At 45.8% G+C, this 26,024-nt stretch overlaps 2 protein-coding genes across 5 annotated transcripts in view; one reads left to right on the forward strand and one right to left on the reverse strand.

Annotated features, from left to right (window-relative positions):
• Positions 1-8,234, forward strand: part of GSS (glutathione synthetase) — a 40,548-nt gene extending 32,314 nt beyond the window's left edge. For both annotated transcript variants that reach the window (XM_040330652.1, XM_040330653.1), the window contains 2 exons: positions 2,981-3,170; positions 7,703-8,234. In XM_040330652.1, coding sequence (XP_040186586.1) covers positions 2,981-3,170; positions 7,703-7,826 — 314 coding nt within the window. In that variant the 3' untranslated portion in view covers positions 7,827-8,234. The remainder of the gene's footprint in view (positions 1-2,980; positions 3,171-7,702) is intronic.
• A 10,381-nt stretch (positions 8,235-18,615) lies between these two features.
• The window catches only part of ACSS2 (acyl-CoA synthetase short chain family member 2), a 68,279-nt gene continuing 60,870 nt past the window's right edge, over positions 18,616-26,024 (reverse strand). For 2 of the 3 annotated variants that reach the window (XM_040330654.1, XM_040330655.1), the window contains 5 exons: positions 25,408-25,516; positions 23,563-23,631; positions 21,571-21,747; positions 21,020-21,094; positions 18,616-19,153 (listed from right to left, as the gene is read on the reverse strand). In XM_040330654.1, the coding sequence (XP_040186588.1) occupies positions 19,026-19,153; positions 21,020-21,094; positions 21,571-21,747; positions 23,563-23,631; positions 25,408-25,516 (558 nt within the window). In that variant the 3' untranslated portion in view covers positions 18,616-19,025. The remainder of the gene's footprint in view (positions 19,154-21,019; positions 21,095-21,570; positions 21,748-23,562; positions 23,632-25,407; positions 25,517-26,024) is intronic. The other variant, XM_040330656.1, reaches the window with a different exon arrangement.

Below are 26,024 nucleotides of genomic sequence, written 5' to 3' on the forward strand. Positions count from 1 at the left end.
CGGCACAATGACGTCACTTCTAGCTGTTTACATCTTGCGGCACAATGACGTCACTTCTAGCTGTTTACATCTTGCGGCACAATGACGTCACTTCTAGCTGTTTACATCTTGCGGCACAATGACGTCACTTCTAGCTGTTTACATCTTGCGGCACAATGACGTCACTTCTAGCTGTTTACATCTTGCGGCACAATGACGTCACTTCTAGCTGTTTTACATCTTGCGGCACAATGACGTCACTTCTAGCTGTTTACATCTTGCGGCACAATGACGTCACTTCTAGCTGTTTACATCTTGCGGCACAATGACGTCACTTCTAGCTGTTTACATCTTGCGGCACAATGACGTCACTTCTAGCTGTTTACATCTTGCGGCACAATGACGTCACTTCTAGCTGTTTACATCTTGCGGCACAATGACGTCACTTCTAGCTGTTTACATCTTGCGGCACAATGACGTCACTTCTAGCTGTTTACATCTTGCGGCACAATGACGTCACTTCTAGCTGTTTACATCTTGCGGCACAATGACGTCACTTCTAGCCGTTTACATCTTGCGGCACAATGACGTCCCTTCTAGCTGTTTACATCTTGCGGCACAATGACGTCACTTCTAGCTGTTTACATCTTGCGGCACAATGACGTCCCTTCTAGCTGTTTACATCTTGCGGCACAATGACGTCACTTCTAGCTGTTTACATCTTGCGGCACAATGACGTCACTTCTGGCCTCCCAGCTGCTATGATGGCTTTAACATTGCAGGGAATCGCCATAAAAAAAAGATATCTGGATGATGCCTGCAGCTGTATCATTCAGATATCTCCACTCAAAGTCCCCGACGTCATATGACATGAACCCGGGGGAAGTGGTTTCATTTTTTTTTTTTACAAATTGCAGCTTACCTTTTTAGATTCTCTATTCTGGACCCTCTAAGCAGAAAAAAAATTCTTTGAGGGGGCTGGGCAGCTGTTTTTTCCATAATGACCCTGTCTGTACTATGCAGGCAGAACTTCACTATCAATTGTAACTAGATTTGAATGTTAATTTAAAAAAAATCCATGCTGCTCACTCTTCAGTGTCATGTACTGTTGTGCATTACATGTTCATTTAAATTTTTTTTAATTAAATTCAAATTTTATGAATAAATAATGACATTTTCCCCTCGGCGTGTCCTCCGGGTTCGCAGCTCCGGCGCTGTGAGTGGCCAGAGCCGCAATGACGTCACTGACAACACATGTGTGCGGGAGTCCTCCGTTCCGGCAAGGTCTGGCAGCATTCGTCGGACCTTCAGAGTGCATGTGCCCCAGACGTCACAGGTTTAGGAGAGATTTATTTTACCTACATGTAATTCTTAATATAGGCTTACATCAGGGCTTGACAAATTTTGCTTGGAATCTTAGGAGCCAGCTAAAAAAGTTAGCTAGGAACGCGCCCCGTCCTGCCGAGCTCGCGCGCAGAAGCGAACGCATACGAAATTTGGTTTTCAAACCACACATGTGAGGCATCGCCACGATTGGTAGAGCGAGAGCAATAATTCTAGCCCTAGACCTCCTCTGTAACTCAATACATGAAACCTGTAGAATTTTTTAAACGTTGCCTATGGAAATTTTAAAAGGTAAAAGTTTGTCGCCATTCCACAAGCGGACGTAATTTTGAAGCGTGACATGTTGGGTATCAATTTACTCGGCGTAACATTATCTTTCACAATATAAAAAAAAATTGGGCTAACTTTACTGGTGTCTTATTTTTTAATTTAAAAAAAAGTGTATTTTTTTCCCCCCCAAAAAGTGCGCTTGTAAGACTGCTGCGCAAATACGGTGTGACAAAGTATTGCAATGACCACCATTTTATTCTCTAGGGTGTTAGAATAAAAAATATATATAATGTTTGGGGGTTCTATTTAGAGGGAAGGAGATGGCAGTGAAAACAGACAGGGGAAGCTCCATTAGCATTGCTGGTTGTCTTGTCATATCAACAGCCACCACAAGATGGCACCAGATCACAGAAAGAAGCATAGGGCTGCAAAGCCGCGGCCTCAATTACCGGCTGGCGCGGCCCGATTGCGCGGCGGGGGCGCACGGAGACACAGGATGCCTCAGGTCACTAATTCTAGTCGCAATGGCGACCTGGCACCCGGCATGCGTCGAACCCTGGCTTACATGTAGGTAAAAATTGGCTAAAGGGTTATACAACTTCTTTAACTAGTTTTTGTTATTGAAAATTGGGAACAGAAAAATATCAACACCTGGCTGCCTTTGCCAAAGGCTGTTTTTCTAATTATGAATTGAATTCCTTTCATTTTATATAGTGATTTTTCTCCCTGGGGACTCAACGTGCTTTATCTACTTTTGGGGTAGATGGTGTAGTAGCCATCTTGGACATGCTCAGTAAAATATCATACTAAACCCCATCTTAGACGTGAGTCAATTAATCTACCAACACATCTTTGGCATGCAGGAGGGAGGAACCCCCACACAAGCACAAAGACAATATGCAAACTCCATGCAGATAATGTCCTTGCTGGGACTCAAACTGAGGACTCCAGTGCTGCAAGTCAAAGGTACTTACCAGCAGGGCCGATCCGCCCTATAGGCTCACTATGCAAGATGCTTAGGGCCCCGCAAAGCTGCGAAGGGCCCCCCAAATTACTAGAGGCCCCGCCTGGTGAGAAGTCATTTTCGCCCCCTCACCCCGCTTCTCAACTCGCTGGCTGGCTGCATGGGAGAAGAGGTAAGAAGTCGGCACCCCCTGCTTCTCAATTTAATGTAAGATGTCATTTCAGACAGCAGAACACCCCCTCCCCCCGCTTCTCAACTTTCTTTAATGTGACATGTCACTGTCGTCAGCGCCCCCTGCTTCTCATTTTTAATGTGCCATGTAAGTTTGCTTGGGGCCCCAGGGGAGGTCGGGATCGGCACTGCTTACCAGTAAGCCACCGTGCTGCCTGCCATTTACCATAATCATACCATGTCTTGTTTCAGGAAACAATATCTATGGAGATGAGATAAGAGAAGTCCTGGAAAAGGTTAGACACACCAGCGAGCGCACCTCCTATATACTGATGGACAAGATCAAGCCTAAGCCGGTGAGGAATTGTCTTCTGAAAGCAACCGGGCAGCTTCAAATCTCCGAGTGTATCAGTGAGCTGGGCATGTTTGGGGTCTATGTCAGGTAAGTGTTCCATGTCCTGTCTAATCCTATGAATTCTTTTTTTTCTATGGGATCATTCACACCGTGATAAAAGCTTGTGTGCTGTGCGACCCAATGTTGTGCTATTTACATTATATTTCAATACAGTTCTATGCAACACAACTGGGTAGTAATGTGCAAAAATACGAAGGGAACTTGGACAACCGCACTCCAAAAACTTTCCTTTATTAAAATAGATCACAAAATAAACATGCCGCAGCAAAAATTGGAACAAACTAACGCGTTTCGCACTGTAGCTTCAGTGCTTAGTCATAGCTTAGTACTACTAGCTATGACTAAGCACTGAAGCTACAGTGCGAAACGCGTTCGATTTGTTCCAATTTTTGCTGTGGCATGTTTATTTTGTGATCTATTTTAACCATTTCCCGACGGCCGTACGACTTTATACGGCCGCAGGGTGGTTCTAATTCTCTGAGTCGCTGTCTTTTTTTTACGGCCTCCGCTCCTCCTGGCCACTGGGGGGCGCGCGAGCCCGCCCGCCGCATCACTGGGATGCCGATGCGCGAGCCTGGCGGCCGCGATGTCCGCCAGGCTTCCGCGATCGCCGGTTACAGAGACAAGGACGTGGATCTGTGTGTGTAAACACATAGCTCCACGTCCTGTCAGGGAGAGAGGAGACCGATCTGTGTCTCTTGTACATAGGGACACAGATCGGTCACCTCCCCCAGTCAGTCCCCTCCCCCACGGTTAGTAACACTAGGCAGGGTACACATTTAACCCCTTCCTCACCCCCTAGTGTTAACCCCTTCAATGCCAGTCACATTTATACAGTAATTAGTGCATATTTATAGCACTGATCGCAGTATAAATGTGAATGGTGCCAAAAATGTGTCAAGTGTCCGATGTGTCCGCCATAATGTCGCAGTACCGATAAAAATCGCAGATCGCCGCCATTACTAGTAAAAAAAATAATAATTCTGTCCCCTATTTTGTAGGTGCTATAACCTTTGCGCAAACCAGTCGCTTATTGCGATTTTTTTTTTTTTACCAAAAATATGTAGAATATGTATTGGCCTAGACCAGTGATGGCGAACCTTGGCACCCCAGATGTTTTGGAACTACATTTCCCATGATGCTCCACTACACTGCAGAGTGCATGAGCATCATGGGAAATGTAGTTCAAAAACATCTGGGGTGCCAAGGTTCGCCATCACTGGCCTAGACTGAGAAAAAAAATAAAATAAATTTAGCTATTTATTATAGCAACAAGTAAAACATATATTATATTTTTTTTCAAAATTGTCGCTTGTTTATAGCGCAAAAAATAAAAACCGCAGAGGTGATCAAATACCACCAAAAGAAAGCTCTATTTGTGGGAATAAAAGGACGTCAATTTTGTTTGGGAGCCACGTCGCACGACCGCGCAATTGTCAGTTAAAGCGACGCAAAAAGTCCTCTGGTCAGGAAGGGGGTATATGTGCCCAGTAAGCAAGTGGTTAATAAAAGGAACGTTTTTGGAGTGCGGCTGTCCAAGTTCCCTTCGTATTTTTGCATTACTATTGCATTGCCGGCACCCATGGTTTGGATCCAGTGAGGAGGCTCTTTGAATACAATTGAGTGATTATCTTTTCTTTCTACTGGGTAGTAATGTGGTTCACGTTGTAACCCACTGCTCTGAAAAAAATACGGCATGTGCTACTTTTTTTTTTTCAGCGTATACCACAGCAACACCGGTGTGTGAACTGACACCTTAGGAAACCAGGCATTTTGCCTTGTCTATGCATTGGGGGCTACATTGAAAATAACTGCCAGCGTAGCCCCATTGAATCTGGTGTGGACGCGCCCTACAGGCTAATTTAAAAAGGAAATCTTAGGCTGGGCATACACTATACAATTTATTATTCAACCTCCTTTAGAATTACCTTTCAACTATTAAGTGCAGGGGTGCCCAACCTTTTGAAGAGCGAGGGCCACTTGATCGATTTCGTAACCGGTCGCGGCCCACAATGAGCGGAGCGGACGGATGACAGGCCCATATGCAGAGTGGACATGGACACGGCCCACTCTACTCTATGGGCCCTCTGATCCGATTTGCCCAGATGGAAGGGGATGGATCCCCCCCCCCCCCCCCTTTTGTGTGTGTTTTTTTTTTTTTTTCTTTTATCAGATTGAATTGGAGGTAGGTGGGTATATGGCTACAAGTCCGTTTTACATCTGTGGTTCAAAAGAGGTGACCAGGGGGTCTGATTGGGTTGGACTGATCGTATCAAAGAGGCCTAAGGCTGCTTTCACACTGAGGCACTTCTGTTTACCCACACCAAGGGTGCAGTGCACCTGTGGCTTAGCTCCACGTTGCCATAGATTTCTATTATATCCTGCAGGTGTAGTACATTTTCTGAAGTGCACCAAAGCCGCAGGTAATTATAGTAATCTTTGGCAAAGTGCAGGTAACCCACAGGTGTTCTGCAGTGCACCTGCGAATCAGTTGGAAAGCAGCCCAGTAACCACTGCAGAACAGATATGCCCATAGATACAATTTGAGTTTAGTAATAAACACTACCTTTAATAACAGTCTCCCATTCAGGTATCGCCAGCTATTGCTGTCCCAGGCAGAGAACATTGATATCACTCCGCCAATGACAGGAGTTGGCGCTTTACAGGAAGTATTGGCTTATGCGGCTTTGCTCTGCTGCCGCTTGCTTCACAACACTGATGCTCTGGCATGGTGGGTCGACAACCCGCTATCTGGGCTTGCCATCCTGCCATCCCAGAGCATGAGGTCGCTGGCCACATCAGAGGGCCACATGTGGCCCCCCGGGCAACTGGTTGGGCACCCCTGATGTAGTGCAAGGGCCTGCCTGATTGCATACAAATGGAAAGGGTTTAGGTTTGACCTCATATATTATATAGTTTTGGCAGATCTAAAGTAAAGTAAAGAAAAGAAAGTTGAACAAGAAAATTGTATAGTGTATGGCCAGCCTAAATGTCGGCTTGTAATTTAAAAAGTGTATATAAACGCAACAAAAAAGACTTCTTATATTCTATATGATGGACTCACCGGGACAGAGGCTTTTGTAAGGGACTGAATGCTAGCCTCTTGCCTACCGAATATGGGCCCTGGCATTTAAGGGGGCTACAAGCATTTAGGAAGATGTTTTGTTATGTAATGCAAAAGGCAAGAATGGTCTCTGCCAGTGGGTGACGTTGGTAGTGTTGCTCCAGCCCTACTGACGAAGTCCTGCCCAGGATGTAACGCGTTACAGGAGGAGGCATGCTACTGATGTCAGCTATCTTCCGAGTCCCTGTGTGGATTTTTTACTGAGCGCTCGTATTTTGTACTTTTCAAAAGAGTAATGCAGCCCTCCTCCCCCAATAGTGTGTTTTTAGGTATTGCAGGAGGTTGATTCCAAGACAGATCTTTAACTGCTATATTGGGTACACCTTGTGAGTCCTAAATAAAGTGTAATTTTTGGATCCTTCATTTCTCTGATGTTTTGACTACTGTATTTAACGGCATATAACACGCGCCCCAATTTAAGAGGGAAGTTTTAGGAAAAAATGTTTTTTTTAATAAACCACTATGAAGCAAAATGATGGTATCTGAGCATCAATACAGCCTGATCTGTGCCCATTTGCAGTCTCAATGCAGCCTGATCTGTGCCCATTTGCAGTCTCAATGCAGCCTGATCTGTGCCCATTTGCAGTCTCAATGCAGCCTGATCTGTGCCCATTTGCAGTCTCAATGCAGCCTGATCTGTGCCCATTTGCAGCCTGATCTGTGCCCATTTGCAGCCTCAATGCAGCCTGATCTGTGCCCATTTGCAGCCTCAATGCAGCCTGATCTGTGCCCATTTGCAGCCTCAATGCAGCCTGATCTGTGCCCATCTGCAGCCTCAATGCAGCCTGATCTGTGCCCATCTGCAGCCTCAATGCAGCCTGATCTGTGCCCATCTGCAGCCTCAATGCAGCCTGATCTGTGCCCATCTGCAGCCTCAATGCAGCCAGATCTGTGCCCATCTGCAGCCTCAATGCAGCCAGATCTGTGCCCATCTGCAGCCTCAATGCAGCCAGATCTGTGCCCATCTGCAGCCGCATAGCAGCCAGATCTGTGCCCATCTGCAGCCTATACGTTTACCAAAATGCCCTGCCTGTTCAGTGCCCAGCTGCAGTCTTGCCTTTCATCAGATCATCTCTGCTGTCTCCGAGGGAAGAGGGGGAGCGAGCGCCACTGAATTACATAGAGCCGCGATCTCCTTCCTGTGTACTCGGCGCTCCGTCACTCACAGCCACACCTCCTGCCCCTGCTCATATGATAGACAGTACAGTGGTCCAATGCGGGGCCAGGAGGCATGGCTGTGTGCGACGGAGTGCCGGATACACAGGAAGGAGATCACGGCTCTATGTAATTCAGCGGCGCTCGCTCCTCTTCACTCAGACAGCATGGATCGGCATATAATACGCACATGCGATTTTCACCTGATTTTAAGGGGAATAAATACAGTGTTTTAATCAAGTTGCTTTCTAATGTATGAATATTATCTCTGTTATTCTAGGCAAGGTGGAGAGATGGTTCTCAATGAGCGAGTGGGTCACCTCCTCAGGACAAAAGCCACAGAGCATGCAGATGGTGGTGTAGCGGCTGGGGTAGCCGTCTTGGACAACCCGTATCTTGTGTAGCAATGGGAATCTGGAACAAGAAGTTCTCAATGTGCCTACTTCCTCCTGCTGGTCATTGGAGGAATACACCCTCACAGCCTTCCGGTGAAGATCCATGTCCCTTAATTGCTGCTTTCTGACTGGACAGTTATATACTCCCTTGGTTACATGCAGGTAGTTGACCACCAGGTACTAGAATCATGTCTCGTAATGGGGCTTTTACAGATATGGTATAATAAGCTTATGGTGGGAAAAGTACACAGGCCAGGCAGCACAGTTGCTAAATGGTTAGCACTTCCATCTAGTAGCACTGGGGTTGTTGGTTCAAATCACAACTACATCACTACTGTGACGTATCCCAGAAGACTGCAGGGGATCCACTCTGATCATCTGGGGCAGTGATGGCGAACCTTGGCACCCCAGATGTTTTGGAACTACATTTCCCATGATGCCCCTGCAGTGTAGATGAGCATCATGGGAAATGTAGTTCCAAAACATCTGGGGTGCCAAGGTTTGCCATCACTGATCTAGGGGGAGCAGGTACCTGTCAAAACTAGGTACCCATCCCTCAAAAAAAAGACATATCAAATGTGGCAGAGGAGGAGTAGACCTTAAAGAGCAATTTCTCCTCTTGGATGAACTTTTTATAATGCTGTATAAATTAAAGGGCGGTTCTTGTGCCTTAAGCCTGGTACCCACTATTTTTGTTTCGTTCAACTCAGTAGGTTGAACGGAAAAAAATCAATAAAAAAAATCTGACAGCTCAGGTCGGAGTCATTGTACAATCTCCCCTGATGTGCTATTGTGTTCTGACAGGGGTACATCCACCAGATAACACTACGGTTAGTGCGCTCAGCCATTGGCTGAGAGCACTGCCCAGGAGCCAGTCAGCAGACCTTTTTTCAGACATGCCCCTTTTGACAGAAGCCAGCCCAATGGCCGGCTTCTGTCAGACCGGCTGCCATACACACGGGCTGAATGTCGGCTAATATTTGGCCCATGTGTATTTAGACTTTTATCTCGGATGTAATTAAAATTTGTGATTGCACTGTTGCTCGTGGAAGACTGGGGGGGGGGGGGACTGCGAAGCAAAGGTTTTTTCTTTATACTAGAGTATACTTTTTAAGATTTAAGCCAAGCCATTTCTTTGTATGTTCTTAATTGTGCTACATTCCATAGCAACAGAGAAGTAAATTTGCATGTGTTCCATTGACAATCATAATATATATATAAAAATATATAATTTTTTTTTTTTTTTAAGATTATATGTTCAGTTCATATTTATAAAGCAGATGTAGGTGAATCTTCCTGGTGTGTTAATTGTGACCGATTCACTGCCAGAAAATGTCATCTTCGTTGCTTTATAAATACGCCCCTTATGCCTCGTACACACGACCGAACATGTCTGCTGAAACTGGTCCGCGGACCAGTTTTCACGGACATGTTCGGTCGTGTGTAGGGCCGACCGGACAATTTTCCGGCGGATCGGACAGGTTTCCAGCAGACAAATGTTTCTTAGCATGCTAAGAAACATGTCCGCTGGAAGCCTGTCCGTCGGACATGTTCGGTCGTCTGTACGACTTACCGGACATGTCCGCTCGGCTGAAAGCCCTCGCATGCGTCAAAGTGATTCGACGCATGCGTGGAAGCATTGACCTTCCAGGGTTGCGCACGTCTCCACCACGTCACCCCATATCCTGTCTGCGGGGATTTCGGTTTGATGGTGTGTACAAGGCCTTAGTGTTCTGTTATTGGTATCACAGACACATTTTGTGGCCTCATGTCTAATTGTGGAGTTTTGCTGTAATTTTACTAGAATATTTAAAGGGGTTGTAAATTTAATTTTTTAAATAACAAACATGTTATACTTGCCTCCACTGTGCAGCTCGTTTTGCAGAGTGGCCCCGATCCACGTCTTCTGGGGTCCCTCGGCGGCTGTCCCTGGTCCTCCCCGCAATTACTCACCACAGTAATGCGAGATCCCTCACATAGTGTGGAGTCCTTGCGGGCGCGCTCCCGTGATACAGCGAGCGGCTATAGCCTCTCTCAGTATCACTTGGCCTCGCCCCTCCGCGTCATTGGATGTGATTGACAGCAGCGCCAGCCAATGGCTATGCTGCTTTCAATCCATCCGCTCTAGCCAATCAACGGCCAGGCTGAGCGGCGAACAGGATGTTGGGGGGGCCGAGTGTGGGACTTTCGAGGGGGTCAGGTAAGTATAATGGGGGGGCGCGGTATTGTCTGAAGTTTTTTCACCTTAAGAGCCGGTTCACACTGGGGCGGCACAACTGCGGGGGCGACTCGGCATGGCGTCCTGAAGACGACTTCAGAGGCAACTTGCAAAATGACTTCTGTATAGAAGTCAATGCAAATCGCCCCAAGCCGCCCCCGAAGTCGTACAGGAACCTTTTTCTAAGTCGGAGCGACTTGAGACGCTCCTATTAGAACGGTTCTATTGAATAGAATGGGACGCGGCTTGTCAGGCGGCTGCGTTGCACAGTGTGAACCGGCTCTAAGGCATAGAATGCCTTAAGGTGAAAACTTTTACCTTTCCAACCCCTTTAATGGATCTTTGGGAAAAGACAATCTGCAGACCTCAGCAAGCCTGCAAATGATATGTTTATTGCTCAGTTCATCTAAAAACTGGTCGTTTGAGTGCCATTGGCAACTGAGGCACAGATTATTATTTTATTTTTTTCCTCTTTCACTTGGAGACTGTGGGATCTAAATAGCTATTGGGTAATTTAAAGTGCCAACTGAAAAACTGGATTATATGTTTTTGACAGAGAAGCCCATTGAGTATCCCATTTTTGGCATTTTATATGTATTCTGATGTGTAGAAATATAGGCATGTCAGGGTTGAAGGAGTTTTAATAAATAGTACATTTATCCACCCTGCCTAGTCCTCCTGACCTAAACTAACCCCCATCCCCCCCCCAATCTCCAGTGTCTTACATGATGTCCTCGTCCTCTGGCTGGAATCTTCACCTCCTGGTAGTGATCTTGCAGATGTGTTTTTTAAGCTTCTGCAGCCTCAGGAGATGCCACTGTGCAAGGCAGAGGGGCCGACCCAACCATTTTCGCTGGCGTATATGTAACTATTGGGCAGGCTGTGGCTGTTCTAGTTGGGTATGTATGAAAGCCATGGGGTGCCATTATAAGTAAATGGCAGCATGTAATGTGCATTCTCATGACACCATTGAATGGGACCCCTAATATTGCAATAGTTTAATATTAAAATTATTATTCTGTGTGCAGAAATGTGATTTAAAAATAAAATGTAAATTTATTATATTAAAGTGTATGTATTTTATTACATTCTTTTATGAAATGTGGATACCAGTAAACAATGGAATAATTGTGGAAAACCCCCCCTCCATTAAAAAAAGATTCCTTTAGGCTCGATTCACACCTATGCATGTTGCTTTTGAGCGTTTTTGCGGTGCTTGCTGCGTTTTTTGACGTGCGTTTTTACTGCAATTTTTTTTTTTTTTTGTTTAGCCATCAATTTGAGTTTTTTTACATTTCCTTTAACAAACAGGTTAAAAAAACAAAACACAAATTGCGGTACTTGCGTTTTGGATGCAGGTCCATTGAATTCTATTACATGCAAAACGCTGCTTTTTGCGGGGAAAAAAAAGTCCCCGACCCTTTACAAAAACGCAGAGGCACAAAAAAAGCATTGATGTGAACTTGTGCCATAGGAACCCATGTTAAAAAATGTCCCTGCTTTTCTGCAAAATGCACCAAAAAACGCATTAGTGTGAATGGAGCCTATAGATGTACATCCATAAACTAGTAATAAGCTCTTATTAGCTTGAAATGCATTTGAAATCTCACTCGTGCCATACTAGTTTTATGGATGTGCAGCAAATATCTTTTTTTACTGGAATGCGGTCATCCACTATCTTGTTTTATGGACCTTCAATGGGAAGCTGGACATCTACCCAGTTACACTGAATGCTGGAGTACAATAATGTAATCTCCTCGCTTGTTTGGTTGGCTGTCATTGCATAGGACAGAATATGAGCTTAAAGGGGTTGTAAAGGAAAATGTTTTTTCACCTTAATGCATTCTATGCATTAAGGTGAAAAAACATCTGAGTATTGGCACCCCCCCCCCCCCCCCCCCCCGTTTACTTACCTGACCCCTCCAATGTCTCACGCAGTGAACGCGCAGGCTTCTCTGCCGTCTTCCCGGCTCATTCATTGGTTGATTGACAGCAGTGTAACCATTGGCTTGCGCTGCTGTCAATTGCATCCAATTAAGCGGGGCCAAGTGATACAGTGAGCGGCTATATCATGGGGGTGGGCCCGCAAGAACGCAACACCATACAAGCACGCTCACATGAAGGTGTTGGGTCCTTGCGGGGGGAGCTGAGACAGCCACCCCAGAAGACCAGGTTCGGGGGCCACTCTGTGCAAAACGAGCTGCACAGTGGAGGTAAGTATAACATGTTTTGTTATTTAAAAAAAAAAAAAAAATCTTTATTGATCCTTTAAAGACTGGTACACACCGCCTAACATTGAGCCATGTTGTGTACAGGAGTCTGCCTGACTAAAGCCGGTTTAATGAGCAGCTTTTAATCAACGTGGCTGTGAGTGCTGATCAATGTTCTGGTGGGGGTCCCCCTGTCGGAATACAATAGCTCAGCCAGATATCGATGTACTAACATCACTTGTGTTAAGTACAGTGATCGGTCAGCATTTTTTTTTTTCTCTCTCATTCAGCCTGCTTGGTTGAGAAAAAAAAGCCCCTTGCACACGGGGCAGGCTCTTTTGGAGTGTGCCTGCTCGGAATCTGTCCTCTGATCCTCGCTGAGCAGGCGGATGGCTGGTCTGCCTATGCAGAGTGGACACAACCCACTCTCCTCTATGGGGAGTCGGATGTAAATGGACTACCTGTCAGTTTACACCCAACTACCATCCAATCCACCAGACAGATGGAGAACGGATCCCCATCAGTCTGTTTTTAGAGGATAGGATAGGATCAGATGCCAGTGGGTGTCAACGGACAACGTGTCGCTCCACCTGAAAAACTGTCAGGTCTACCTCATCGGTTGAGAAAGGTCCCTTAACCTCCCTGGCGGTATGATTCTGTCTGGAATTACGTACCAAAAGCGGTACAATTATTTGCAAGGAAATTTGGCGTTTTATACTGTAGGCCTGTAATTCTTAGGAATAACTCACTTAAATCTGTCCAAACAGGAGTCTAGTAGGCATCCCGGGTATGAATTTTTTTTAAAAACAAAATTATAATATAATAAATAATTATAACAAATAATAATATAATTCTAATAAAAATTATTCAATAATGTAATCCAATCAAAATCACTGAAATTTTCTCAGTTGCAGAATTGTCGCTGTCATTATTTTATTTTTTTTATGACGAATTTCCCCACAAATCGCTATCGCACAATTCTGCAAGTGATTATAATTTATTATCGCTGTTTTTTAGCTGATCTAAAACCATTTTTGACATAAAGGGACACTTTTGGTTGCTATGGACAATCTACAGTTTACAGGCAGAAAGAAAGGTTTTTATTATATAAAATGACATGCATGACACTGGGCAGACCACTAGGGACAAGGGGGGTGTGTATTTTTTACATACAGTACTGTAATCTATAAGATTACTGTATGTAATGTGTTTGTTTACGTTTTTGAATTTGGCGCCGATCTCCGCTCCCGTGCGTCGTAACGTCGCAGGGAACGGAGATCGGCGGCACAGGAGGACGCTGTGTGAATCGAGCGAGGTCCCGCTCGCTCACACAGCGCGGTGGCATCGCTGGATCCAGGAACAAGGTAAGCCAGCGCACGCTGCAGGCTCTGCATATCTACCCTGAGAGTGACTCGGGGTTACCGATTTTGGTAGAAAAAATCAACCCCGAGTCACGCTCGGGGATACCGCCAGGGGGGTTAATCCTGGAATCCCGCTGGCGGGCACTGGCTCGGCTGAGACATAGATGGGGCAATCATAGCCTGTATAGAAATGGGTAAAAGATGTCAAAATTTGTACTTTTTTTTTTTTTTTTTTTTTTTTTTTACTACACGTTTCAGAGGAGTAGCTCTGTTACTTTTTCAGTAATGGTTGCTGAACTTACAAACCTTCTGTTCACACATTTAGTGATATGTAAAGCAATAAATGTTGTATAAGTTCTGCCAGTAATATGTCAGATACAAAAACTATTCACAAATTTGTATTTATATTTTTTATTTTTCCTTCTACAACTAAAAAATATCGTCCCTTTTCTCCCAGTGTTCCAAAAAAATAATAATCACTTGACACAACATACATACATGGTTTTCAAGGATACAAGAGAATTTTAAAACAATCAAATAAAACAGTCTACACCATGCGACCGGACCAGTCGTCATAAAGTGGAGAAGTCTGGTTGGATGAGCTATCCATTGGCTTCCTGTATTTCATGGAGATTCTCATTACTAGACAACTTCATTGTTTGCAGTCAGCTGCTGCCTATTCTACAGTGTTAAATACCTAAAAATTAAAATGTCAGCTCTGCTGGTGGGGAAAAAGATTCTGCTGTCTAACTCTAGGGTTACCTGAGTGATTAAACGATTGTGTACTGACCAAATGACCATAGCATTGCTCTGGTAATGACCATAGCCTTGCTGTCTCAGGCATGGTTCACACAGGCTTCAGCTTACTGATCACAGGTCCTAAACGAAGCACCGATTGTCACTTTATACAAGCTGCTAGCAGGCTTCAACACTGCTTTAAAGCGGGGGTTCACCCTAAAAAAAAAAAAAATTCTCACGTTACAATGAGATGACCTGTGACACGGACATTATGCTGGTCTTTTTTTTTTTCGTACATACCGTTTTTATCTGTATTTTCTCCCCGGATTTCCCGCGGGAGTGGGCGTTCCTATTCACAGGGTAAGTGATTGATGTTCTTCCGACTGGCGCATACAGCGCGTCACGAGTTGCCGGAAGAAGGCGAACGTCGGTGCGCAGGCGCCGTATAGCGCCGACCCGACTTCTGGCAACCAGTGACGCGCTGTATGCGCCGGTCGGAGGAACGTCAATCACTTACCCTGTAAATAGGAACGCCCACTCCCGCGGGAAATCCGGGGAGAAAATACAGATAAAACGGTATGTACGAAAAAATAAATAAAAAAAGACCAGCATAATGTCCGTGTCACAGGTCAGCTCATTGTAATGTTAGAATTTTTTTTTTAGGGTGAATCCCCGCTTTAAGCTTGTTTAAAAGTGGCAATCAGCACTCCCATAATGACATTTTAAAGGCTTAGAGAAAGCAGCTTGAAGCTTTGCAAATGCTTGCTAAAGGCTTGGTGTTCAAAAACTGAGAAAGTCAGGACTACGGCTTGTTATAAGATCAAAGTGCCAGTCTACTGATAGACCCACACAATATTCTGATTGACCTGTGGCAGAAGTCCACCCTGGGTAAGCTCCAGGGCTGGATGACTTCACTTCCCACTCTAAAAGTGCTTGAATCTGTCATGTGGGAAAGGTCACATGCACCTCCATAACCCAAAGAGCAAAGGCTGACAGAAGATGCCATCAGCAAAACACTCCTATGTAGGGGGGAATGACAGTGTGCCAGATTCACAGTGATCCGCGGCGGCGTAACGTATCGTCTTTACGTTACACCGCTGCAAGTTTTCAGCGCAAGTGCCTGATTCACCAAGCACTTGCGTGTAAACTTACGGCGGTGTAACGTAAAGCCGTCCGGTGCAAGCCCGCCTAATTCAAATGGGGCGTGTACCATTTAAATTAGGCGCGTTCCCACGCCGAACGTACTGCGCATGCTCAGTTTTGACATTTCCTGCCTTGCTTTGCGTGAAATAACGTCGCCCACAACGTAATGTTTTGAATGGCGACGTTTGTAACGTACTTTCGTATTCCCGGACGACTTACGCAAAAAAAATTTGAAATTCGACGTGGGAACGACGGCCATACTTTAACATGGGCTGTCTATTGTTACACCACCTTAATAGCAGCCGTAACTTTGCGACGTGAAAAGACGACGACGTAACGAACACGCGAACCTTCGTGGATCGCCGTAAAAGCTAATTTGCATACCCGACGCTGGAAAACGACGCAAACTCCACCCAGCGGCGGCCGAAGTATTGCAGACTAAGATTCGAAGCCGTACGCCTGTCGGATCTTAGCCAAATGCCGTTGTATCTTGTTTGTGAATTACAAATTAAGATACGACGCAGCAAATTTGAAAGTACCCCGGAGTATCAGCAGATACTCCGGCGTACTTAGTCTGTGAATCTGGCCCAGTGTCCCCTTTCCTACACTGACCTACTGAGTCCATGGATCAGGTTAGTCAGCAGCTCACTCACCAGCTCACTCACCAGCTCACTCACCAGTATGTCTGAGTAGTGGAGGGTAACAGGAGAAAACCCATTTGAACAAGTAAAGAACCTATAAACTGTATGCAATTAATGCCCATGCTAAAAACAAAACCCTTGGACCTCTAGACTGCAAGGCAAAAGTGTAACCCACTTGGCCACCCATTTTGGCTTACATTAACTTCTGCCATACCTCTACAGGAAAACATAATTGCTTCCTACTGGCAACAAGACACATTCTTTAAACAAAGACCAACGTTTCCATTCTTTAAGCCGGGTACATACTATTTTTTTTTTTTCGTGCCCCCCCATGGGTTGCACAAAAAACAAGAAGACCGACAGCCCCAGTGAGGCGCCGCTGTACTAACAATGCAAGGTTAGTCCAGCGATCTCCCCCACTGAGCTGTTTTGTTGCGACGGGGGGGGGGGGGGCGGCGGCGGCACCAGAACACTCTGATCAGCGATCTCTGCCTTTGGCTGAGAGTGCTGATCAGGAGTTGGTTGGCTGCTGTTTTCCAGCATGCATGTCTGACATAATAGTATTTTTGTACTGGCAAATATCTTCCAACATTGGACTGGATTCACGTAGATCTGCGTATTTTTACGGCGGCGTACCGTATTTACGCTACGCTGCCTTAAGTCAGAGAGGCACGTGCTGTATTCACAAAGCACTTGCCTCCTAACTTACGGCGGCGTAGCGTAAATGGGGCCGGCGTAAGCGCACCTAATTCGGATGAGGGGGGCGTGTTTTATGTAAATGATTGGTGACCCGACGTGATTGAGCAGTGTGCATTGCTCCAAAGTACGCCGCAAGGACGTATTGGTTTTGACGTGAACGTAAATTACATCCAGCCCTATTCACGGACGACTTACGCAAACAACGTAAATTTTTCAAATTTCGACGCGGGAACGACGGCCATACTTAACATTGGCTACGCCACCTAGGGGGGCAGCTTTATCTTTACGCGGCGTACCTCTTACGGAAACGGCGTATCTTTACTGCGACGGGCAAGCGTACGTTTGTGAATCGGCGTATCTAGCTAGGCCGTCGTATCTTAGCTAGGTTTAAGTATATCTCAGTTTGAGCATACACTTAAACTTACGACGGGCTTAGATTCCGAGTTACGTCGGCGTATCTACTGATACGCTGGCGTAACTCTTTGTGAATCCAGCCCACTGTGTGTACCGGGCTTTAGGCTCCTTTCACACTTTTGGAGTCCACCAGCTCAGCAAGGGATCTCTCTCCACTGATCCCTGCTGAGCAAATAGATGACGGGTCTGTGTCAGAATCAGACACAGCCCACTATCCTCAGGCTGTCTGTTTCCATCCGACTGTCATCCAATCTGATCCACTGGACGGATGGGGAATGGATCTCAGCAGGTGTCAACAGATATATGTCCGGTGACATCTGCCACTCCATAGAGAGCAATAGATTCTCCAGTCAGTGCCTCTTGAAAAACTGACAGGCAGACCCAATTGGTCCATCAGTATGACAGGGGCCTTATGCGCTCCAAAATACAACCAATATATTTAGCTTACCGTATTTATCGGCGTATACCGCGCACTTTTTTGCCCTGAAAATCAAGGCAAAATCGTGGGTGCGCGATATACGCCGATACCCGCACCGAGTTTGAATACTGCGCCGGCATATACCGAGCGCAGTACACTCGTGTATAGTCGGGCAGGCTCGGCTACTCTCGCGCTCAAGTCCTGTACGTCAGCGCGAGAGAAGCCTGAGACTGCCCGACTATACACGAGTGTACTGCGCTCGGTATATGCCGGCACAGTATTCAAACTCGGCGCGGGGAGGACGCCGCAGAAGAACACCGGACCCGACGAAGAGGACACCCGAAGCCGCAGACGAGGCCGCCGCGCAAGACACCAAACTAAGTACAAAAATCTTTTTTCCACAGGAATTTCGGGGCAACTTTAGGAGTGCGCGCTATACCCCAATAAATATGGTAAATTTTTTTTTTTTTTTACAGCTTATGTTCCTGGTATGGTGACCATCCATAAAATACAACTGACCAGGAAACTGCACCCAGAATGGTAGAAAGAGTTAAAACCTGAGCTGACCACACACATTGATAAGTATATTCTCTGCACCACATCCTCCTCTAAGAGAGGGGCAGGGATAGTTCCCTTTGTAACATTGGCTGCCTATGTCCCTGTTTTTTTTCAGATTTCCCCTCAATTCCTGTGAGGGCAAGACATGAGGAATCCCACCAACAAACATAGAATTAGTAGAGTGAGAAGGATTAAGTAGTGATGGAGAACCTTGGCACCCCAGATGTTTTGGAACTACATTTACCATGATGCTCATGCACTCTGCAGTGTAGGTGAGGATCATGGGAAATGTAGTTCCAAAACATCTGGGGTGCCAAGGTTCCCCATCACTAGATTAGAACAGGGGTCTTCAAACTATGGCCCTCCAGTTGTTCAGGAACTACAATTCCCATAATGCCTAGTCATGTCTTACAATGCCTCATAGCATGTATAGTTCTGCAACAGCTGAAGGGCCGTAGTTTGAAGATCCCTGGATTAGAGTGTCTGACAACGTTTTTATCGCTGTCTGTTTCCTCCTGTCCCGGGAACAGGAAGTAAGGTAAAATGTCCCAACTGGGGTCACAAACAGCAATAAAGACCTGACAGCTCAAGACATTCATCAGATTCCCAAATCAGCTCCTGAAACCGACACCACAATTTGACTTACATGAGATATGAAACAGTTGCTCAAATAGTCACAATATTCAACAAACGCAATTCTCACAAAATATACACAGAATTATATGGCTGCAGTATCCGAAGTGCGTTAACTCGACTCTTGGATTCACAGTTAACATTCCTGTCTAGGTGAACTCTGTCGTTCTGTGTCCTAGAGAACAGTCTTACATCGATCGCTGAAGAGCTGCTGGATGACCGTGGTGTCTGCGAGAGTAGAAATGTCTCCCAGGTCATGGTCGTCTTTGGCAATTTTACGTAACACTCGTCTCATTATTTTACCTAAATGGGGGAAAAAAAAGACATATATAAAACAAAAAAGGAGAGATATGTAAAAGCTGAACTTCAACCACTTTGCATATTATTTTATATAGGGTTGTCCCGATACCGAGTATTTGCAGGAGTACTTGTACTCCCGCAAATGCCCCCCGATGCCTGAATAGAATACTTGCCCACCCCCGACGCTGCTGCGTTAATCAGCATGTGGGGAACATTACAGGCAGCTTTCGTTTGAATAGTTGGAAATTCCCGCCGCACCGTGTATAGACACTCCCCCTTGCTCGGGATTGGACGGATCTGTCCAATCCCGAGAAAGGGGGAGTGTTTATACACGGCGCGGCGGGGATTACAACTATTCAAACGAAAGCTGCCTGTAATGCACGCTGATTAACGCGGCATCATCATCTACTAGGTATTGGGGACATGGCTGGATATATATGTGGGGGGAACATGGCTGGATATATATGTGGGGGGAACATGGCTGGATATATATGTGGGGGGAACATGGCTGGATATATATGTGGGGGGGACATGGCTGGATATATATGTGGGGGGGACATGGCTGGATATATATGTGGGGGGGACATGGCTGGATAGATGTGGGGGGGACATGGCTGGATAGATGTGGGGGGGACATGGCTGGATAGATGTGGGGGGGACATGGCTGCATTTGTGGACACATTTAAAAAAAAGTATCTGTACTAAAAAAGTGGCATCGGGACAACCCTATATATACTGCGATTCTGTACTTGCCAAATATGCTGCAGAAATCTCCCTCCACTGAGTCTGGCTGCAGCCATTTTAACTGTGGGCAGCTGAAGCTGCTGCCTGTTCACTTCCTGGATTTACACAGACACACAGTGGCACACCTTCAGATATGCAGCTCTCTTATGACTCATTCCCCCTCCCTTCCTGACAATAAGCCTAGGCTTTTTACCAGACAAAAAACAGGAAGTGGGCTGTATTAGGGATTTACTGGCAGAAAAAAAAATGTCATACTGTCCAAAGTTAAAACAACAAGGACAGAAGATTTAATAGATGAATAAAATGAGTGAAGGTCTGCGTTAACCTTGTCTCATACTTGACATGTTGCATTTCAACTGAGTGTCAAGGGCTTCCCTTATACAGGTGAAACTCGAAAAATTTGAATATTGTGCAAAAGTTCATTTATTTCACTAATGCAACTTAAAAGGTGAAACTAATATATGAGAGAGACTCATTACACTCAAAGCGAGATAGTAGTGATGATTATGGCTCACAGCTCATGAAAACCCCAAATCCACAATCTCAGAAAATGTGATTACAACATGCTATCAATAAAACAAGGATTGTACATAGAACAATATCAGACCTCTGAGAAGTAGAAGCATGCACATGTACTCGGTACTTGGTTTGGGCCCCTTTTGCAGCAATTACTGCCTCAATGCGGCGTGGCATGGAAGCGATCAGCCTGTGGCACTGCTGAGGTGTTATGGAAAACCAGGAGGCTTTTCCCTTCCACATAACGTTCTATTAATGTGCCTTGATACAGCACTTTGGGAACATCCAACTTCTTTTGTAATTACCTTTTGAGGCTTTATGGAGGGTGTCAATGATGGTTTTCTGCACAACTGTCAGGTCAGCAGTCTTTCCCATGATTGTGATGGCAAGTAAAAGGGGGGGGGGGGGGATGGGGGGCCGGTGACTGACAGAAGTTTTTTCACCTTAATGCATAGGATGCATTAAGGTGAAAAAACAGGAGGGTTTACAACCCCTTTGATATCTACCTGGAGAGTTCAGCATTAAGCTCATAGAATGATCATCATGCTTTTTGTCTATCAGAGAACACATTCTGACAAAGTAAAAAAGAATAAATACAAATATTCTCACCTGAGCGTGTCTTGGGCAATCCAGGTGCATTCTGTATATAATCTGGAGTGGCAATTGGTCCAATCTTTTCTCTTACTGAGAGAGAAAAAGAACAGAAAATGTAAAAGTGACATTTGGGTAGACAGAACTTTTTAAAGTGGAGGTTCACCCGCAAAAAAAATTCTGACATCACATGGAGTCGAGCCATCCTACCGACAGAATGCCGGTGTTTTTTTTTTTCTCTCAGCACATACCTCGTTATCACGATTTTCACCCCCCGGCAATCCCAAGCACTGCCTGTGATTGACAGGCTTCCGAACGGCGCATACTGCGCGTCACAGGTTGCCGACAGAACCCGAACGTCGGTGCGCAGGCGCCGTATAGAGCCGCACCGACGTTCGGGTTCTGTCTAGGCTAATAAGGAGGAGGAAGTAATGAAGGACTACAAAATAAAGGTATTTACAAGCAACAAAATAAATAAAAATTGTCCATTCTGAACACTATGAGATTAGGGCATGCAGCACAGACAAACATAAAAAAAATGGGTGGAACTCCACTTTAAAGAGCATTACCTAGTTTCTTTAACTGATCGATCAATGTTTTGTTGAACTCGTGTCCATCCCGTAGAGTGACAAAACAGTAGAGACATTCCCCCTTCACCGGATGTGGATGGCTCACTGCGGCAGCCTCGGCTACAGAAGAGTGTTCAACAAGAGCAGATTCCACCTCCGCCGTGCTCAGCAAGTGACCTGGACAGCCCGAGAAGGAAGAAGAAACTGGTCATGTTAAGAATCACTAGATATATGAACAGAAATCAGGACAGTGAAAGGTTTATGTAGAACACTGCCTCCCTTTTTTTTACCTTGTCATGCAGTATATGCCTGTTGTGCATCCTAACAACAGAGGCTTAAATTGGACTTTAAGGGCCAGATTCACAAAGAGATACGACGGTGTATCTACAGATACACCATCGTATCTCTGACTTACACTAGTCCTATCTATACGCCTGATTCATAGAATCAGATACGCATAGATAGGGCTTAGATCCGACAGTGTTACACTGTCGGATCTTATTTTCGATTTAAAAATGGCGCCGGGGGCGTTCCCGCTGATTTACCTTAAATAATATGTAAATCAGCGAGATACGCAAATTCACGAACGTACGCGGACCCGACGCAGTCTTCTTACGACGTTTCCATAGCGGCTTTCCCGTCGTATACTTACCCCTGCTTTTATCAGGCGCAGCCAATGTTAAGTATAGCCGGCGTTCCCGCGTCGAATTTGAATTTTCTAACGTCGTTTGCGTACGCCGATTCACAAACACGCGCGTCGCAAGTCACGCTCACGTCGAAACCACCGACGTCCTAGTGACGTCAGTGGGAGCAATGCACGCCGGGAAATTCCCCGGACGGCGCATGCGCATTTAAATCGGCGCGGGAATGCGCCTGATTTAAATAGTACACTCCCCCTAGCCGCGGAATTTGAATTCCGCCGGGGGATTTAGGATCCGCCGCCGCAAGTTTGGAGGTAAGTGGTTTGTGAATTAGCCACTTGCCTCTCAAACTTGCGGGAGCGGATCTTAAATCACGTAGATCGAGCGGATCTATAGATCCGCTGATCTACGTGAATCTGGCCCTAAAAGGGCATTAGAAGTCTTTAAAAGGAAAAAAGAAATCCTGATTAATACTTACCTAGTGGATGCTCTGTCAGTCACAGCTCTCTGGTCTTCTCCCTCCTCGCTCATTGGAACGCCGAGCTGCGGAGCGGCCGGCTCAGCCTCTCAGTGGCTTGCTTAGAGGCCGAGTCGGGTGTCAGTCCAGGTACCTGGCAAATCCAGACTCCCATGGTCCGGATGACGTGGTGCCTGGACTGACATTGAAGACATCAGCAGAGAGCGGACTTCAGCGCACTCTCTGCTGAAAACAAGTTACAGGAGTGCAAAACTAATTCCACTGCTGTGATCCATAGGAGAAGTACAGCAGATACCTGTCCAAAACAGGTACTCCCTTCCATTTCCGTGGAAGGGTGCTGTGGCGATCTACGTCATTTACAGCCCCTCCTCCTCCCCACCCCCGCTGCCTTCTGGGAGACACACACATGCCCCAGAAGACAGCAGGACCATTCAGAAAGCGCAGTGCGACTCAGGCATGTGCAGTAGGAAACAGCCTGTGAAGCCCGTCTATGGACCTCATGGCTATGAGTAAGCACTGATTGTAGTGCGAAACGTCAGCTGTATGCCCCTGTCTTTGCTGTGATGTGTATGGTTTGAAAACTTTTATCAATAAAAGGCAACCAAGAAGGTTTTTCCAGAGTGCGGCTGTCCAAACATATCTTTCTACTATGGATCTCAAGTCACCTCAGTTGGATCAAAGTAGCACAGGGACTACTTTGAAGTCCCTGCGACTTGAAGTCACACAGATATGAATGGTACTCATTGAAAATCATGGAGTACGACTTGTCATGCGACTTTGCAGTCACAAGTCGTACAAGGGGTCAGATAAAAGATAAAATGTGTGCTGAAAAAAAACTCTCCCAATTTTCATTTGAAAATAACTGCCTCTTACCGGAAACATTAAGCATGTCATCAATCCGCCCGGTAATCCAATAGTAGCCATCTTTGTCTCTTTTGCAGCCTGAAAAAAATAAAAAAAAAGGATGTACATATTAAAAAAAAAAAAAAATGTTCGTTGACAGCTCAGTTTACATCACCAGCATGGTCCCCGAGTGCGATCATGACTGACTCCTGGGCATGCACAGGCGTTACGTCATCCCCCACCGGCCAAGAAAGAAGCTGGGGAGACGATTGCATGTGAGAATTAAAGCGGAGTTCCACAATCCAAATTTTTTTTTGCGAAATTCAGCAGCTACAGACACTGTAGCTGCTGACTTTTAACCACTTAACGCCCGCCGCACGCCTATTTACGTCCACAGAATGGCACGTACAGGCAGATGGGCGTATATATACGTCCCTGCCTTCTAGCGGGTCGGGGGGCCGATCGGGACCCCCCCCCCGCGTGCGGCGGGCGGATTCCCGCGGGGAGCGATCCGGGACGACGGCGCTATTCGTTTATAGCCGCTCCGTCGCGATCGCTCCCCTGAGCTGAAGAACGGGGAGAGCCGTATGTAAACACGGCTTCTCCGTGCTTCACTGTGGCGGCGCATCGATCGAGTGATCCCTTTTATAGGGAGACTCGATCGATGACGTCAGACCTACAGCCACACCCCCCTAGAGTTGTAAACACACACTAGGTGAACCCTAACTCCTACAGCGCCCCCTGTGGTTAACTCCCAAACTGCAACTGTCATTTTCACAATAAACAATGCAATTTAAATGCATTTTTTGCTGTGAAAATGACAATGGTCCCAAAAATGTGTCAAAATTGTCTGCAGTGTCCGCCATAATGTCGCAGTCACGAAAAAAAAATCGCTGATCGCTGGCAGTAGTAAAAAAAAAAAAAATGTATAAAAATGCAATAAAACTATCCCCTATTTTGTAAACGCTATAAATTTTGCGCAAACCAATCGATAAACACTTATTGCGATTTTTTTTACCAAACATAGGCAGAAGAATACGTATCGGCCTAAACTGAGGAAATTTTTTTTTTATATATGTTTTTGGGGGATATTTATTATAGCAAAAAGTAAAAAATATTGATGTTTTTTTCAAAATTGTCGCTCTATTTTTGTTTATAGCACAAAAAATAAAAACCGCAGAGGTGATCAAATACCACCAAAAGAAAGCTCTATTTGTGGGGAAAAAAGGATGCCAATTTTGTTTGGGAGCCACGTCGCACGACCGCGCAATTGTCTTTTAAAGCGACGCAGTGCCGAATCGCAAAACCTGGCCTGGGCATTTAGCAACAAAATGATCCGGGGCTTAAGTGGTTAATAAGGACACTTACCTGTCCAGGGAGCATGCGATGTCGGCCCACCCAAGGTCGATTCGTCCATCAGATCAGGTGCTGCCATTGTAACTAAGGGAAGCAAGCAGTGGAAGCTTCGAAGCTGGTTTCCTACTGCGTAAGCGCGAGTTGCACAGCACTTTCTGAATGGCCCCAACAAGCACGCACGCGCGTCTCAGAAGGAGGAGGGCTCGCTGTAGAAGAGGACATGACGCCCTGCTCCGTGGTCAAGCTTGGACAGAAGTACACTATGTACTTCTGAAAAGGTAAGAAAGGAAAAAAAAAAATAGATATTCAAAAATGAGGGGTGAAGGGGTGGTCTTTAGTTTAAGACCAAGTTGTAAAAGTGGGTGGAACTCCGCTTTAAGTAGTGATGCAAAGATGAAGATGACAGGTCAGGCCAGTAGACTAGGTCGCGGTTTGGGCATCTTTGCTCACAAATAAACCTAAAGTACAAATCCCCACATAAGAGGTATAGTAGGCCAGAAGGAAAAGTCATGTACTCACCATCGCCGGTCACATAATATCCTGGGAACTTTTTGAAGTAGGTGGTCTCAAATCTTTCATGGTTCCCATATACTGTGCGCATTAGTGCAGGCCAGGGCTGTTTAAATACCTTTTAAGGGACAGATAAAATCACGATAAAGACAAACTGCACAAATAATAAAAAAAATGCATCATCATTATTCAAATACACGTCGTATAATATTTGTTAATATTGCTTCAATTATTACCAGATTTATTTTCATGTTAGAGCGGAGTTCCACCCAAAAGTGGAACTTCCACTTAAACCACCCCTCACCCCCTTACATGCCACATTTGGCATGTCATTTTTTTGGCAGCGAGTGGGGGCTTCAGTAGGAGTGGGACTTCATGTCCCACTTCCTTCTTCCATCCAGGGACCGCTTAGGCAATACGTCATATCGCCTTTTGGCGGCCCCTCCCTGTAGGCGATCGCCTGGGACACGCGACAGGTCCCAGGCGATTACCTGTCCTCTCAGGGAGCGCAGCGTCGCATGCGCAGTGAGTGCCCGGCCGTGAAGCCAAAAGCGGTCATGGCTGGGTGCCCACAGTTAGAATGGAGGCGCCGGGGGGGGGGTTTTTTGAAGCTCCAGGCAGTCACG

The sequence above is a fragment of the Rana temporaria genome, chromosome 12, assembly GCF_905171775.1.
Source record: "Rana temporaria chromosome 12, aRanTem1.1, whole genome shotgun sequence".
In the NCBI taxonomy this organism is placed as follows: Eukaryota; Metazoa; Chordata; class Amphibia; order Anura; family Ranidae; genus Rana; species Rana temporaria.